This window comes from Diceros bicornis, chromosome 8, assembly GCF_020826845.1.
Source record: "Diceros bicornis minor isolate mBicDic1 chromosome 8, mDicBic1.mat.cur, whole genome shotgun sequence".
Lineage (NCBI taxonomy): Eukaryota > Metazoa > Chordata > Mammalia > Perissodactyla > Rhinocerotidae > Diceros > Diceros bicornis.
In genome coordinates, this window is record NC_080747.1 from 53,681,063 (window position 1) to 53,699,576 (window position 18,514).

At 36.2% G+C, this 18,514-nt stretch overlaps 1 protein-coding gene across 1 annotated transcript in view; it reads right to left on the minus strand.

Moving 5' to 3' along the window:
* Positions 1-2,336: 2,336 nt before the first annotated feature.
* Positions 2,337-18,514, minus strand: part of LOC131409236 (transmembrane protease serine 11D-like) — a 39,617-nt gene continuing 23,439 nt past the window's right edge. The window contains exons 5-10 of the mRNA XM_058546331.1: positions 17,203-17,360; positions 13,731-13,769; positions 10,842-11,019; positions 7,211-7,470; positions 5,669-5,811; positions 2,337-2,498 (exon numbers count right to left, since the gene is read on the minus strand). Of these exons, the coding sequence (XP_058402314.1) occupies positions 2,337-2,498; positions 5,669-5,811; positions 7,211-7,470; positions 10,842-11,019; positions 13,731-13,769; positions 17,203-17,360 (940 nt within the window). The remainder of the gene's footprint in view (positions 2,499-5,668; positions 5,812-7,210; positions 7,471-10,841; positions 11,020-13,730; positions 13,770-17,202; positions 17,361-18,514) is intronic.

An 18,514-nucleotide genomic window follows, 5' to 3' on the forward strand; every position in this document is an offset into this window, starting at 1 on the left:
GCAGGGACTATGTCTTGTTTATCTTAGCTTTATTAGTTTATCTTAGTTTCATAGTAGGGCTCAACAAATTTGTTAAATGAATGATCTACACTCTGTAATTAATTGCACCTCCAAGTAGTGCAATAATCAGTTGTTTGCTCTAAACTTGCTTGAATAATTCTGGCTTTTTTTATTAGTTCTGTTCACTATTTTAAACTCAGGAGGATTCCGTTTAAATATCAAATATTCACTGTGTGTGCCATGTTTTTTTTATTGGTTAGTCTGTGTGTTTTCTATATGCTGAACAGGATTTTCTCTGGAATTACTAACTCTTTCTTGCACTGAATTAGGGTGCTAGAAAGTCCCTGTCAGAGTTTCCGGAATGATTTTTTAAGGACTGAAAGGATTTATGAATCACTACCCCTCCCATAAATATTCAAAATTGCTTTCATGGAGTTACTTAGCTATCAGGAAAATGGAACTCATCAGTACATTAAAAAAAAGAAGCTCTTAAAATAGGTGTTCTCATGTTCAAATGTCTCTTCATAAAAATGTGCATCTTTGCTAAATAATATTTTATTTTTAATAAATAATTGAATGTTCTCTGTCTTCTGCTAAATAAATACTTTCATTTATAGCTTTCAATATACAGGAATAAACAAAAATATGTTTATGATATGATATGTTATATATGTTTATGAGGGCACATGCACACACACACACATACAGACACACCAACACACCCATGCACAGAAACACACTCCCCTTAAGTCTTCCTCTAAATGATGTCCTCACGGCGTGTAGCCAGGGAGTGTCAAGCTGGGCGCTTGCCTCAGTTATAGAGCTGGATTATAGGGCAGCAGAAGGTCTAAGCCTTTAGTCTAGTTAGCAGTTCTCTTGTTGGAGAACCAATTAAAGAAATTGTTTTGGGTTGTCTTTCATAAATCATAACTTCCATAAATACTTAGGCAGGGAAATGATTTCCAAGAGTTTATTTGAAATAAGGTGTACCAATGATTTATTTGTACATTTCACCAAGAATTTGTTAAATATTCTTTTCTTTTCCTTAAAATTTTAAGGCAGATCTCTTCACAGTTTTACATGAGAAAATACAAGAAGTTTTCATCACAATGAATTTAGTTGTTCTGACACTCAGGTGTTGTGAGTTACCTTTTAGAAGGAGGAAGCCCTGACACATAGATGAAAATCATGCATAACCAACCTTTAGCTATGCTAGGGTCCCATAAAAATTCAGTAACGTTCATGATTCAGACTATATAAATTGCTGTACCATTAAATTTTAATGGATTTTATTGAATTTGTTATTTGGTAGTGTGTGTATAGAGGAAGGAGGGAGGGAGGGAGAGAAGTTCCTTTTCTCTAAAAGATAATTTTATTAAAAAGCCTTTCTTTTTACAAACCAACTATTCCCATTTTTGTCCTCATGACTTTCAATTCATTATTTGGATTTAGCCATTGAAAGTGCTTAAACTCTCAAAAGTAACAGCCACTGGTGATCTTTAGTTCTTAAAATTACTCTTATTTACTTGTTAAAAAGTACTGTGTAGTTATAAGTTGCCTGAGAAGGTTGTGTAGGTGTATTTCCTCAGCTTCTCTACAGAGGAGATATATTCTCTCCTTCATGTAGATGAAGGATATTTTTAATAAAAGTTATCATGAAAATTATTTATAATTCTTTGGGTCTCAGTTGAGGAGTGAATATTTTAGCTTTGATCTTAAATGCCTGAAATTCATCAGTTAGTTCAGATGGGAGCGTGTTCTTAGAGGATAATTAAGATTGCCGTAGAACTGTAAAATGACATCATATATTTAATTTTAGGACTTACACCACCTATAAAATATTGAGTAACCAGAAATTTCAAATAGTATTTTTCTTGCCACATGCTGTTCTTTCTGTCTTGAATGTTATTCCACCACTTCTTCCTTTGCAAGTTTCTAAACTTTGCCCACTTATCAGCTTCAATGAGACTTCCTCAGAGATGATGCCTGTGACCCTGAAGAAATCCAGGTCCTTCTGGTATCCACTCTCAGGGTACCTGTATTCCTTACTGCTAGCACTTATCACAACTGTAATAAAATTATTATCTCTGTCACTAGTTTCCTGTTTCCCCTGGCACATGGCCACAGTGCTATGCCATATTCATATAGTTTTCTTGAGAAAATATAAAATCTGTAGTAATAAAGAAAGATTAAACAGTGTTTGTGAAACCATATGTATGTAACAGGATGTTGAAATAGGACACTTTCAGTTTCTTTTGTGGCTGAAAAGTAAAGTTTTGGAATTTTAGACAGGCACACCTGCATACAGACTTTGCAACAGAAATGCATTTGTTGCACTAGATCCCAGTTTGTTTGGTTATCCAGTCACGGTAGGCTGTCACTCGAGTGTACACTCCTGGTTTATCTGGCAGACCACACTGAAACCCCCAGCTTACTATCCCCACGAGGAACCACAGCCGCCGGGAGTCTTGTTGTACTAGTGGGCCACCAGAGTCACCCTGAAGGAAACAGAATGATTGGTTATGTAAGTGTGAAGACAACCCAAAGGTATTAAGGAGTTTCTTTCTATGGCAGTAGAAGTCACATCCATTATGACAGTAAATAAAGTTAGTATGACATTTCGTGTCAAACTATTATACCAAGTCACGTGAAAATTACTGAAATCCTCCAAGTACACACGTTCCTCCTTCAACAAGTGTGAGAAGATGAGAAACACATTTCCCAGACTCCATGAGTTGCCTGGTTGACTGCTACTCATCCCAGGCTTTACCTCCTTCAAGGAGCCTTCCCTGACCTGCGCCTTCCTCCCCATGCCACCCCTTCCAGCTTTGGGCTAAAGGAGTTTTTCACCGCCTGTGTTTCCACATCCTGGGTGTATCTCACTGCTTCGTCATCATTTTATGCAAGCACATTTGTCTACCTGTTTGAACTCACTCCCACTGGATCAGCTCCCCTCGTTGTAGCTGCTGCACATCTCTGCAACACCCATTGCATTTATGATACTTGTTCAGTGTCTGTTTTTCTGGCTGTACTGTAAGGTCCATCGGGGAAGGGGCATACCTATTCTGGACACTACTGTATCCTATGCTTCTACCCCATAGGAGATACTAAGGAAATATTTGTTGAATGAATGAGCTTTTAGGAGTCTCACTTATCTTCCTATTCATAGCACTCTACATGGTGTCTGATGCATAGTATGTCATCAAAAGTTCTTTTGGTGAAAAATCAAAAAAAAATTTACATGGCAATGAGTAAAACACTCCTTATAAAACACTTACCAGACAATTATAATAATAAACCAACCAACATATATTTGTGCATGCAATAATCTAGTTGGGGAGACAAATTTATTAGGTCTTACATGCTGCATGATGGGTTGAGTCTGTGGGTTCTGGAGTTAGATAGCCTGGGTTTGAATCCTCCACTTACCAGCTATATGACTTTCAGTAAGCTATTTAATACCTCTCTGTACCTCAGTTTCTTCATCTGTAAATAATGTTTTTATGTGTTTAAATGAGTTAAACACTCATAGCACTTTGACTACAGACTGGCATATAGTCAGTACTCATAAAAGGCAGTTATTATTACCAAGTGTGCTTCTAGAATAGTTTGTCATTCGTTGACTGCTCTTAGTAGCTAGTTCTTCCATACCTACTTAATTAGCAGTCTAGATGGGGAGAAGGGTCAGTGTGTGTATCACCAACTTGCATGGCAAGCACGGCATGGAGTTGATTGGCCCCTGCCTTCTTTAGATCATGCTTATGTGCCCAGTTAACCAGTTCTCAGTGCTTTCTCATCATTGTGTTTTTGCTGCTATTTCTTCTATAGTAAGAAATTTCTCTGCATAATGTCTTACCAAGAGTGGGCAAGCAAATGTTAAACTAAGAGGGACGTGTCGTTTTTCCTGAATCTGGCCGGCTTCACTGCCTGATTGGGCAGACATTCAAGCCTGTGTTCTCTCTTTTAGACCATAGCCTTGTTGAGCGCAGAGATTGCATTGTTGTGCTAGCACAGTTTCTGGCGCATAGAAAGTAATTAATACTTTTTTTTTTTTGATGAATGAATGAATGAACAGAAACAAATAGGATCTTGTAAGCTCTTATGTAGAGACTTTTTTTGAGACACTAGCTCTATGCATTATTATTTCAGCTGAAAATCAGTGAGGCCTGGAGTGGAACACACAGAGAAAGTTTCATGAAGAGTTATGGCTTGAACTAGACTAGGAGGAAGAGCAGAATTTGTGTATGCAGAGGGTAAGGGGCATCGTAAGTAAAGCATGAGTAACACCTTTTTATATCTCATGTGTATCCATAAGTCAGTTCTAATTAATGCTCTTAGTACATCTGGAATTGTCAGTCTGGAGGTGTGTTGCTTATTTGATTGGTAAATTCTTTGGAAAACTACTGTGAAAGTTAAGAATTTGTTGTTACAGGGCTAGCAATAAAAAAGAAATAGGAAGGAGTGCAAGAAGCGTTCCCTACCACAAAGACATCTCCACTTAAAGGGAGTAAAGGGCCACAGGGTAACTAATAGTATTTTGAAAATTGATAAACAGTTCTCCTCCACCTACACGCAACTTGCAGTCAATAAAAATGTTTCATTTTGGGGAAAGTGCTCATGGATTGGGGTCTTTGCAAAAATTTGGAGGAACTACTTCTTATCCACTTTTTCAATAATGTGAGCACTAAATATAAAAGTCAGTAATGTTTGAGGAAAGAATAAACCTTATTTTTCTGCATTCAATTCACCCAGGAAAACGGCAGCAGATTCCTCAAGAAAACAGATTGATTTTTCTTAATTTCAGAAATGTAATTTCTGATACTGAGTAGTTGCTGCTGTTATTATATGGAGTTGGGTTTCAGACATAGGAATAAAATCTATTAAAAGATATAACCACATCAATTGTTCAGATAATTTCATTAAAATTTTAGTATTAAAATCTTATTCTAATTACTTTGTAAGAATTTCATATTTATTGTTTATGTTTTTATATTTGGTTGAAAATTACAGGCTAGATCTATATAGATTTTTTTTCTCATTTGTGTTGTTTTACAACTGTGGGAACTGTTGTATCTCAAGTAACTAAGTCTTTTATATAAATTTTCTATCTTCAAGATGCTGATATTTAGGTGTTATTTATTTTAAAATCAATTATTGTCTATGACTCTTAGATGAGTGATTAATTTATTTAATCCTTCCTAATGGTTAAAAGATTGAGATTAAAGTTATTAATATTAGTGATGATCGTCTGGGTTAACAACAACAGTAGAAACAACTGAGGTAGCTGAGATTTCTTCGTTGCTTAGTATGGACCTGACACATTTAATCTCCATCTAATCTTTAGTAGTACCTAAAAAGTTAGATACTATCTTTATTATCCCCACTTTATAGATAAAAGGATTGGTTATAGAGATTTAAGGAATTCAAACTCGGATCTGTCTGGTTCTTGAGCGTGGACTTTTAACTGTTCTGCACTTTGGCTTCTCAGAATTAGTGTCTCATGATAGATCAACTTCATATAAGAATTTTATCTCTATAGATCATAAACTTTTAGAGGATCAGGGCTGTCAATTATAATTATGTTACCTCTATGCCTGTCACAGTATCACAGGCTAGTAAGTGCTTATAATCTTGGATGATGACACTGATAACATTGTCTTCAATTTACCTGGCATGCATCCACTCCACCTTGAGGTAGTCCGGCACATAGCATTCCAGGCAAGACTGCTCCATCATAACCAGCTGGTGCATTACATACATCATTACTTATTATATTGACCTTTGCTTGCTCTAGATCTGCAACTGTGTTGCCTGTTAAGTATAAAAGCAGGAAGAAAATAGACTTCAGGATATATAAATTAATGACTCTATGGTGAAAATGGGAAGGAATAAATGTACTCCAAACATTATTTCTTATTTAGCAAAGAAGGCTACTGAAGATGTACTTAGGAGCTTTTTCTCAGCAAAGATTCCCATAGTAGAGAAGGATAACCCCTTTACACAGGTAAGTTTTTCTTTTTTTACTTTAGCTTTGTGATACAGTGTCCCTTAGACCTTAAGAGAAAAAAAAATAAATCGGCTATCTTAAAATTGACTAGTAGCATTTAAATTCCCCACTGAGATTTTGAATTGGAAAATTACATATTTAGTAACCTTTAATCTAGCAACAAAAGAGAAATCAATCTGGTTTCAAGGCTAAGGGGCTAATTTATTTTATATGTATGTTCCTTCAAAATGGCACTGCCATTTTCGTGATTGGCACAAATTTTGTCTATTCCACCGAATTACTTTGGGCTGTAAAAATACAATGAAATATTTTCTAGGATAATTAAGCCTTTGCATTATTCCTTGGAGAGCCCATCTGCAACAGCTGTAGAAGCCCATGGGAATTTTTACTGCTCTCCTTCCACTCCCTGGCTGATACTCTTATTTCTCCGTGGCTATATTTGCTCTTTCACATTGCCCTCATTTTTATTTCCATTTATTCATTCAATAAACAAGTGTGAGCAATGCTTATGTACACATAGAGTTTCTTGCTCTAGAGCCAGGATTTATTTCATCCCAGAATACCTTAAATGGCTGTCAATACCTTAAAGGGTATTAAAACCTTTAGAGAACACCTATCCAAATCCTCTTTAAAAAATTTTTTTTCTTTTTTTTTTTTGTGAGGAAGATCAACCCTGAGCTAACATCCATGCCAATCCTCCTCTTTTTGCTGAGGAAGACCTGCCCTGAGCTAACATCTGTACCCATCTTCCTCCACTTTATATGGGACGCCGCCACAGCATGGCCTGATAAGTGGTGCATTGGTGCGGGCCCAGGATCTGAACCCGGGCCACCAGCAGCGGAGTGCGCACACTTAACTGCTACGCCACGGGGCAGGCCCCCCAAAATTTCTTTTTCTTTATAGAGGAGGAATTTGAATCCTACACAGTCTCTGGATCATTGAAGAACTCATGTTTCTTCATCACTTTCTTTTATATTTCCCTATTACAATGTTTGAGAATTCCACATAGTTTCTAGAGGCATTGCTTTGCTTTGCTGAGGAAATTCAGGAATAACTAGAGCTTATGCTGACCAGAATATAGGATAGTTCTGTCCATAGAACCTGTCCTTAAGGTGTTCCCTGGTTTAAAAAATTACATAATAACAGGTACCAGGAGATATTGTTGTTCTTTTGGTTTGGTTTTATTTTTCCTGAGATACGTACCACCATATTTTCTAGATCCCCATCCTATTACGTAAGCAGTGGAACCAGGTAGAATATTCTGGGTAGCCTCTGGGAGACATATCCTGTGGATATTTTTGGTAAAGGTGATGCTTAGGTCAAGTTCCACAACTGCAATATCATTTTCATGAGTTGCAGGTCTATAATTGTTATGGATTTTAATAGTCCTTATTCCTCTTCTCTGTGTAGGAGATGTTGTGGAAATACCAAAGGTGGCAATCCATTGCCGAGGATCAGAGTAGCTGAAAAAGTATGAAAACATGCTATTTGAATAGGGAATTTGTGAACATTTCAAATATTTGGATTTTCTGTTTGTCATCCCCCACCACCATCTAGGAGCTATTAGATCAATATCTCTTTGCTATATATTTCTGTATTACATGGCCAGTAAATGAGTTTAACTCTTTACTGATGCAATGAGTAATCACTTGTCTAAAGAAACAGAGAAAGATTTTAAAAATTATATCTTGGAGTGGTGAACATCTTGGTGTTTTTCTATTCCAGTGAGGATATTCTGATTCTTCGGTAATAATTATTATACCACAAATCTCCTCTTTGATTTCTCCCTTTTCTACATCCTCCCATCCAAGCAACTATAAGAAGTCTGAAATAATGTCGTCTTTAGTTTTAACTCATTCCTTCCAATCATTATTTTTTTCTGTTCTTTGCCTTTAGCTAGAAGCTCCGTTTAAATAACAGTGATGATAAGGGGCTCCTTTTCTTGTTAATGGATGAAGAATTTTTTTGTACTACGTGGGATACTTGTTGAAGATTTTGGTGTATATATGTGTGTGTGTATGTATGTGTGTGTTTGTGTGTGTATATGCATATATGACTTTTATAAGGTACAGTAGCTTGTGTAAGAGTGACTGCTAGTTAAAAATTTTGAAGAAAAAAATAGTTAACAACAAGCAAATACATGATTTTTTGCATTGAACTTCTTTTGCTCAGGGTCTTTATGGGGAAGAGTCTAAAGAAACTCTTCTTTTCTTCCTCCCCCCCCCCCTTCCTTTCCTTTCTTCCAGCAAGTAAATGAGAGTACGGTTTTGGAACCGGTTAGATTTAGATTTAAATCTTGGTTATGTCACATATTAACAGTGTTATTTAGAGCAAGTTACTTAATATCTCTAATTCTCAGTTTGTTTTTGCATAAAATGTGATTGATAATAACCTCTTGCACCATTGTAAGTATTAATTCAGACAAGTAAATTGTGTCAATTAGTGCTTGCCACAAGGTAAGCGCTCAATGAAGGTAACTATTGTTTTTGTTAATTATAGTTCAACCAGCCATTACTAAGTGCCCACTTTGTATAAGGAATAATGTGAGTCTTTGAGAATAAAAATGTAAATAATTATGGTCTCTGTCCTTGAGTATCTCTCACACTAACGGAGGAGACTGATAGAGACAAATTAACTATCATAAATCACAGGGACTACTGTTAAAGATAAATAAGCAAATTTCTGTGGGAATAACATGGGGGGAGGGAAGAGAGCATCAGGGAAAGTTTCATAGAGGAGGTGACAATTCAAGAAGCCTCTCTATGAGGGCCTCATCACTTCTATGTACCTTGATATAAGGCTGGTCATGCCTCAAACAAATCCTCATCGATGGGTTCTCAGTGACAATCAAGTGTACAGGGAGGGTGCCAATACAAGGTTCACATAGTTTGTCAGCTCTCCTGGATCAATCATGGTCATGAATAGAAATATTTGGAGAGGGAAAATTCAAAGACGTTCTAAGCCTTTAAAATGATGGATTCCTTGGGCAGTCGTTGATGATATTTATAACTGTGGCTTTCATTACAGTGATATTCTTTACTTAGCTTTTGGTGATTGGGTCAGAATAGGGCTTAGAATCCAGTAATGTTTCTGTTACATCCTTGATTATGCTAAGTGCCTGCTAAATCCAGGTATTAGCATTTCCAGTTTCCACACTCAGAAGTGATTGAAATCAATTAGTGCCATTCCTTTTCTTTGGCCTTTCAGGTGACAATGAAGATTGAAATTTTTTGTGAATTTCATTTCTTGTATTATTTGAGACACAGCAATAAATGTGTCAATCTAAATCAGAAATTTGATAACTCTGAAAGTATCTTTTAGAATAAGTTTCAAATTTATTGACTGTGTAAAAAAATCTTGTTATAAAATAGCCATAATAAAAATTCAGAATAATTTGGGGTTTCCTAAAACTTTTGTTCAGAAACCATGCACTAGTTTCGTTAAACTTTGCTCCCTCTTAATTTAACAAACACTTTTTATAACAGGCACTGTATTATGAGGCAGTACCCTCAAGTCTGCAAAAGACATCTTAGAAATAGTGAAGGTTTTATAGAATTCGAATAGGAAGAAATGGAGATTTGGAAGGATTATTAACATTTTAGGGAGAAGCAGCAGATTGAGCAAATGCTTTTAAGTGGGAATATGTAGGCAGAGGCCAGGGGAATAGAATAATACAATCTGGCTGGACCTCAAGGTTCATGGTTGAGAAATAAGTCTGGATTGATCTGATGGAGGGCTTTTGGGAATGTGGTAAGGAGGTTGGATTTTAGACAGCGGTTATTGAAAGAATCTGAGAAGAGAATAGATATGGTCAGAGACACACGAGGTCAGATCACCATCCCTTTTCTGAGTGAACTTTTTGTGTTTAGTTCCCAACAACTGTTGGGGTCTAGGATGCCCCAATAATGAGGTATGTCTGACCCTAACAGGTTGTAGTCATGCTGAAGTGTAAAGTCCTTCTGTTATGGGCAGTAGGACCTTTTCTTTATGCCAGTAGGATAAGGTTATGCATCCTACTCTCCACTGGCAGTTTATTACCCTAATGTTAGCCATAGCCTTTAGTCACATCAATGAAGAATTCTCTATAAGTTGTTTAAATTCATATTATTTATACTAATAACTATAATTGATCATTATTTTTGTGCATGTGTACCTCCAACATTAAAATGTAGGCTCCCTTAAAGTAGGGGCAGTGTTTGTTTAATTAGCTTCTATAATAGACAACACTGTGCTCATAGTAGACAGTCAATCATTTTTTTGAACGAATAAATTAATGGCATGAGGCAGTCTGAGATCAGCCATCAGCCCGCTGATCAGCTTACATGATATAACGTGCAAATTTCCTGCAACAATTCTTTTTGCTAACATTTAATGTATGTTTACATTAGTGTATTTAATCCTATTAATAACCATAATACAGTGTGTTAGACTATTATTAGTAGTAATAATATACATACATACAAACAATAGTATGTCCCTAATTTGCCCCTAATTTGAAAACAAACTAAAAAAAAAAGAAGCTTATGAAGGTTCAGTATATTTCCTAAGCTTTCAAACCTAGGATTTAATTGAAACATTCTGACATATAAATCTTTGTTCTTTACCATGATGATATACTATAACCTGAAACAGAGAAGTAGGAGTAAATTAGCAAGGTGAAGGAAGAAAAATATTTTTGTTATCATAATAAAATAGGAAGAAAAGACTCATTAATTTTTTTGCATTGAATTATTTCTGACTCAATCCAATCATGTTCTGTCCTGGGGGTATGGGTGGAGTCCTCATGTATATGTCTCCTAGTTGTTCCCAGATGGGTAGGTAGCTGTGGCCTCACCTTCTGAAGCAGTGAGCTGCTGTCAGGATCCACGTGTTACTGATCAGGACGCCTCCGCAGTGGTGAACATTATTCAGCCGTAAACTGACTTGCCACGGCCAGTCTCCTTCCTCAGCCCTAGTGCCTCCTATGATTCTCTCCTCGGACAATGTTATTAGGTCCGGACGGGCCCCACATTCTAATGAGAAAAGGGGATTAATGTGCTGGGAAGATCATAATTCACACACTTGGGAGATGTTGCAAGTCTCTCCATCATTTATGCCTTGCCTTTTATCTACTTTTCCCCAGGAAATGCTCGTCTTTCCAAAAGCATGATCAATATGTTATATTTTTAGAGTACTTATGTGACTACTTTTGTCTATAGACTACATTTTAGAGAAGATTTCTGAATTTAATTGGCATATGGGCTTCAAATTCTGGAGCAGCTTCAAAATTCTCTGGAATTTCTCATGACTGGGGGTTAAGATAGGTCAGTGGTGGACGTACTAGCTCAGGCCATAGGCTCACTAGGAAATTTCCACCTTGCTACTCAAAGTGTGGTCTGTGGACCTGCAGTTTGGGCATCCCCTGGGAGCTTATTAGAAATGTTGACATTGTGTGGAAACAACCAAAGTGCCTGTCAGTGGATAAATTGATCAAGAAAGTGTAGCATATATATATATGAATATATATATTTACAGTGGAATATATATATATATATATACACAATGGAATATATATATATACACACACAATGGAATATATATATACAATGGAATATACATATATATACACAATGGAATAATGGAATATTATTCAGCCTTAAAAAGAAGGAAATCTTGTCATTTGCAACAACATCAATGAACCTGGAGGATATTTTGCTAAGTGAAATGAGCCAGACAAAGACAAATACAGCATAGTATAACTTCTATGTGGAATCTTAAAAAAAATAGAAAGAAAAAGAAAAATCAAACTCATAGAAACAGAGGGTAGAAAGTGGTTACCAGGGACTAGGAGGTGGGGGAAATGGGAGATTTTGGTAAAAGGGTACAAATTTTAGCTGGTGAATAAGGGCTGAGGACCTAATGTATAATATGGCGACTATAGTTGATAACACTATTATATCATTGAAATTTGCTGAGAGAGTAGAACAAATGTTCTCACCACAAACAAAAAATGGTGGGGTAAATATGTGAAGTGATGGATGTGTTACCTAACTAGATGGGGGGAATCTTTTCACAATGTATACATATATCAAATCATGACATTGTACACTTTAAATATCTTACAATTTTATTTGTCAGTTATACCTCTAACCTAAAAAACAAAAAAGAAATATCGACTCTCAAACCCACACCAGAGAATGAATCAGAAGCTGCATTCCCCCCCACAACTTTATTGAGGAATAATTGACAAATATAATGGTATATTTTTAAAGTGTACAACGTGATGATTTGGTATACATATACATTGTTAAATGATTACCAAGATGAAGATAATTAACGCATCCTTCACCTCACATAGTTAACACTTTTTGTGTGTGTGTGTGCATGATGAGAATGCTTAAGATCTACTCTCAGCAACTTTCAAGAATCAGTATCATATTATTAACTATAGTCACCATGCTGTACGTTAGATCCTCAGAACTTATTAGAAGCTGTTTTAATGAGTGATTCATGTGCACGTTGAAGTTGGAGGAAAACCGTTCTCACAAGAAGATTCCATAGTGGTAATGCAGTTCATCATGGAGGTTCCTGTCCACCTCCATAACTGACTGTATATTACCAATCATGTCCTTGATAAGGAGTTACCTTAGGTCCACAGAATGTTCTTGAAGGTAACTGAGGGTTTCTAAGTATCTAGATGAGGTTTATTTAAACATCTTAAGAGAGCCCAGGAACACTCCAGTGGCCAAAGCTGAAATGGGCTGGGGTAAGCTGATCACTTAACTTCTCTCACCTCCCATTCCCATGATTTATTTCCTCTTGTTTAGTCTATTACTAAGAAATTAAAGGTAAATCACCACCAACAATTTCTGTTGCTGGGCTGGCTCTAAAGTAGTGATACTGCGTCAATAGGACAACCATCCAAAGGCATTTTTTCTAACAGACTTCCCAGATAGAGGAGGACCAGACTTCTATTAAGAATATACATGAAACATAGGTTCCTTTGCTGCATTCTCCAACCAAATTCTCTAGTAAATTACTTAAGCATATTTTCATTGAAAAGAAGCATGAATTAAATATATAATGAAGTAGAAAAACACCCAAAGAGGTAGCATTACCTTGTAACATCACTTAAGTATCTGAGATTGGCCAGCTATCGAGGGACATTGGAACTAATTTCTAACTATATTTTATCAGCCAGAGAAGTAAACTGCTGTTTTCCAGGGATTATGTTTCTGCTGTACTAGCCTGAGAGTATACACAATGACATTGGAATGTAGCGACTTTTCCTTCAGGTTATAGACATAAAACTGACAACACTTTTTATAATTCTTTTTATTATACTTTATGATTAATCTAGATCCACAACAAAACAAGCTATTCTGGTAGTTAGGAGAAGCCATATAAATGATGTCACCAGACATAGTTTACAAGTCTACAGAAATGCCACCATGGAACCAGGGCAGGAAAAGCTTCCCAAAGCTGCCAAAAAATTTTCATGAGTTCAAACTTGATACAGACTGGGTGGAATGCCACTACTACTTCTTCCTTCTTCTAAACCTAACCATCACTCCATGCGCCAATGGAATCAGCGATGTCTTGTCTCAACAGCAACCCACATGATTGAACTAAGAATAAAGATACCACCTCAATAGACATTGCCTTGGCAAAGAGCACAAATGACTTGAACATTTACTCTTTATATTTTGGCAAACCGTATTTACAAAATAATTTTAAGACTTACCTTGAGTGAAAAGATTTATTGTATCCTGGTCAGTAATTGCTGGTGTTAAAAAAAAAAAGTGAAAGTAAGATGAATACAATAAGGACTGTATATCATTTCCCCTTCATTCCTTAAAGTGTAGTCCTCAGACAACCATGATCAGAATCACTTAGAGAGCTGCTAAAATACAGATTCCCAGACTCCATCTCAGACTTGCTGAAAGGATTTCTGAGTCATAGGCCCCAGAAATCTGTGTTTGCAATTTTTCCCCAATTTATTGTTATGTAAACTAAAGTCTGTGCTTTAATTTCTTATCAAACACTGAAAAAATATTTAAAAGATATCTCTGCTCTCAACTCACTCAGCTTAGTAGGGAAAACAGAAACATAAGCAAGTCATTAAGATACAATGTGATAAATGCTATGAGAAGTTAATTTTTCATTTATTCTAATATATATGTATATATGAACAGGTGTATCTGTGTTACTCTCCTGATGCTATTCTCAGTACTGCAGGTATAACAATGAGAAAAATACAAGGGGTCTGCCCTCACATAATTTACAGGCAGAAATTAATCAAGGAATCACTCGAATAAATTTAAGTACAAAGTGGAGAGGAGAAGGGAGAGAGTAGCTATTGCTATCTGAGAGATTTCAGAAGTTATCTTGGTGAGAATAACATTTGAGCTGTATTTTGAAGACCTACAAGGAATGTCTCAGGGAGACAAGAGGTGAAAAGGTATTCGGTGGAAGGTATAGTGGGCACAGAAGCATGGAGGTGGAAGATGTTTGTGGAGTGATAATGTTGGTAGAGCTAGTGCAAGTGCTGCATGAAGGGAAATGGTGGGAGATCATGGAAAGGAGAATGTGTTGGTATCAGACAGTGAAGGTCTGTCTATTCCAGTAGAAGGTCTGCTTACAGGACAGTTTTCTCTGCATGTCCTACAGCCAACTCAAACTCAGTCTGACCAGATTTTACCCAAAATTTGCTTCTTATGTTATATTTCCTCCTTTAGTAAATGACACCGCTTCCACCAGTAGCTACAAATCTGAAATGATCTCTGCCTCCTCCTTTCTTGTCATTTCCACATCTTACTGGTTTCAAGATTTTGTCCTTTCTAGCCTCTAACTATCCTTTGAATTATCCTATCCTCCCCATCTCTTTGGGTTCTACTTTAGTTCATGTTTTCGTCATTTGACATTTATATTCCTTGAAGGCTGAGAGAGGTGAGGAAGCTGCAGAAGAAAAGTTTGAAACTAGCAGAGTTCATGAGGTTTAAAGAAAGAAGCCATCTTCATAATGTAAAAGTGCAGGGTGAAGTAGCATGTTATTAAATAATCTTCAAACTGGGTTCCCTGTCTCCACTTTTGCATTTTTCAGGGCATCCACCTCTACTTTTTCTGATTTTTCTAAAAATGAATGTCAGATGTGATTTTTCTAAGAATATGTGTCAGATCATATCCTTGTCTGCTTGAAGTCTTTTAATGGTAAATCAGCTTCTTATTTCCTATAAGATAAATCTAAACTTCTCAGACAGGTTTTTGTGCTCTCTAAAATGAGTTTATACAAACTTATTTGCTGCCAAAAGTTTCAAAAGGTTTGCGTGTCACATCTGCTTTGTAAGTGTCAGAGGAGCCAAAGCATCCTCTTGGAGGCAGAGAATGAAAAGAGCTGACCACTCCTTTTCTTTCTTTGAACAAGACAGACTTGAGTTCAAATCCTGACTCTCCTACATGCTGACAATATGACCCTGGATAATTATCTATTTTTTCTGAATGAGGACAATAAAAATATCTATAAGATATGGTTTTGTGAGGAATAAACAAATGCATAAACATCAGCCACTCAGAAAGGACACAGCCAGCCATGGAGCTGGAGCAGTGTCTTGGAGGTCCTTGTGGGCTAACCATTAACTCTTTAGTTGTAAGGGACCAGAGTTGGGATGGGAGGATTTGGAGGGGCTGGGGAGACAACTCTGTAGGCCTGGTGCAGTGGTTGTTTACCAATAGATAGGAAAGCGTTTCAATATTTTAACAACTAGTACAGCTGTGACAGGTGTATGCTGATCGAATCCCAGTCCAGTGTGGGAGCCACCAAAATCCTTTAATCTTGAGCTTATTAGGAGGGAATCATGGTTTATTAAACTAGCAGTACATGACAAAGTTGGAGGAGTGTCCTTAAATTCTATGTACGTATTAAGAAATTCCTTTCTTTTAGTCATGCAACAAATATTAATGGAGTATCTATTATGTGCTAGATACTGGGTGGTAGAAGGTCAGTAGGATGCACAAGGCAGACTGGTTCTTGCCTTTAGGAAGTTTACAGAGTAGGATGAAGACAAACAATACAAAAATCACACAAATAATTCTGTAGTTTCCGTTGTGATAAACGTTATGAAGGAAAATGAAGGAGTCTGTGACACAGGTAAATGATTGAGTAATGAAAGTTAGAAAAGGCTTACATTAGAAAGCAGTGATTCAGATGAGCCCTGACAGACGCAAGGGTGTGCTCTAGGGAGTGTTATAAGAAACTGGAACAATGTACTCAAAGGCCTTGAGGCAGGAAGGAGAGGAGCTTGGCAGATAGAGAAAATGAAAGTGTGGCCAGATTATGGTGAAAGAGGAAGAGAGTGGTATAATAACTGGCTGGAGGGGTATGTATGAACCAGCTCATTCAGTGCTTTAGATGAGATGGGCATATTATTTATTGTCCAAACCAGGACACTTAGGGAGCAATATTAATAATGATTCTTGGACAATTGACATGAACTGGGACTTCATGAACTATTGACTTCCTGGGCTAACCAGGAAGTATGACATCCCAGTTACAGGTGGTTTTTTCGTGGGAAGCCATGGGAGGCTTTTAAGCAAGATTGTATTTTAAAATATTTCCTTGATCAATATATGGACATGAATTGGAAGGGGCCAAGAAAGTACATAAGGAGGTAGTATGGAGGCTAGTGCAGTAGTTTAAGTAAGAAATGATGTTTGCTTGAACCTGAGTGGTAGCATAAGGATGGAAAAAAATGGAAATTGATTCAAGACAGGCAAAAGTAGAGACGATCGTCAGAGAGGAGATAGGAAAAATCCTGTCTTCTAATTTCCTTCTTTATTCTACAAGTATTTACCAGATGCCTTCCAATTGTATGCTCTGTTCTGGGTGAGGAGGATCATAGACTAAATTGTTCTCTGACCTTGAGCAGCTATTTACCATTCCTGTAGCATACCTACAATTGAACATGTCATAACAACATCCCTCCTAAGGAGTGTTGAGAGGGAAAATTAATAAAGAATTTTTAGCAAATAAAGTTTACTGTATGAATGCTAAATGATTCTATAAACTTTAGAATGTTTTATATTATAGAGCTGTATATTATATCTAGCTTTATAATATAGTTTTCGTAAAGTCAATCTCATTAAATTAAAATGTGAATTATAACTGGTTAAGGTGAGGATGTATTGAAATAAAATGGTATATAAAAAATGGTACTTGCATGTTATCTGAGTTGAAGGGTTTATTTCCAAGTTTCCAGAGTTATTCAGCATTTGGTGTAAAACAGATTCAATTCTGCTTTTCATTAATGCTCCGTTGTTCTTTCTAGTGAATTTAAATTTCATGACAACGTCTGCTATCACACCAGTACCACCTTGTCTGAAAACCATAAAGATATTTTTAAAAATGGGTAATTATGATAATTTTCTGCTGTTCTATTTATATACTCTTCTTGATTAAACATTAAAAAAATTTTACTTGAGGAATTTAGAACAGATTCACATAACACTGTTTGCATATGTAATGATATATCACAATGCTAGCTCACAAATATTTGACTCCAATGCATAGTGCACTGTACCCACCATTCAATATAGATGGCTTGGAAGTCAGAATGCCAGAGTGAATACCAGCTCTACCATTTACTGTTCGATTTTTGGTAAGTTATTTGTTTCTTAATCTTTCTTTATCTAAGTCTACTCCCATTAAAATGGGTTGTTATGAAGATTATATGAATTAATATATGCAGAAATTTTGGGACGGGTACATAGCATGTGGTAAGTGCACTATAAGTATTAGCTATTATTAGACTTCACAAATCTTCAAAAAAAAAAGAACACCTTATCTCATTAAACAAACTTACAAAGAGATCAGGTTCCAAATTTATGTGACTTAGAGGCTCAAGTTAATTTTCTGGTACCTATACCCATTCATCTGGTTACAAAAGCAAATTTTAACAAAATTTTGTTTTGTTTTGTTTAACAAAAACAAATTTTGTGGTCATATGTTAAGATTTTATCTCCATTTCAATTAACCATGGATATTCCTCACAATGAACCTTGATAATTTGACTAATGGCTATAACTATCTAAAATTGAGATAATTTCCACTTATTTCCATGTAAATTACCATGTAAATCACTTCTTCCACCTAAGTTGGCTGTCTTTTCTGAAAATGTACATTAGGCAAATTTGGTTTTGAAGCTACCATATTCACCCTAGACCTTTTCCTCTCATTTCAATCGCCAGTTCTGCCATAATATTCATTCCAGATATTAATTTAATATTTACTTAGCAAATAATAAATAAGCACCGTCTTGTGCTAGGCACTATTCTTAGTTTCAGAAATTAGCTATGACCTAGATTCACAGTTGCCATTTTCAAGGATCTTGCAATTTAGATGCAAAAGCAGATACTGAACAAATAATTATAATTTCCATTTCTAGCAACATGAAATGCTAAATAATTTTTAAAAACTTTCCACATAAAACAACCAGAAATGCTAGATAAAATATAGTAAGTTCCATTTGAAAT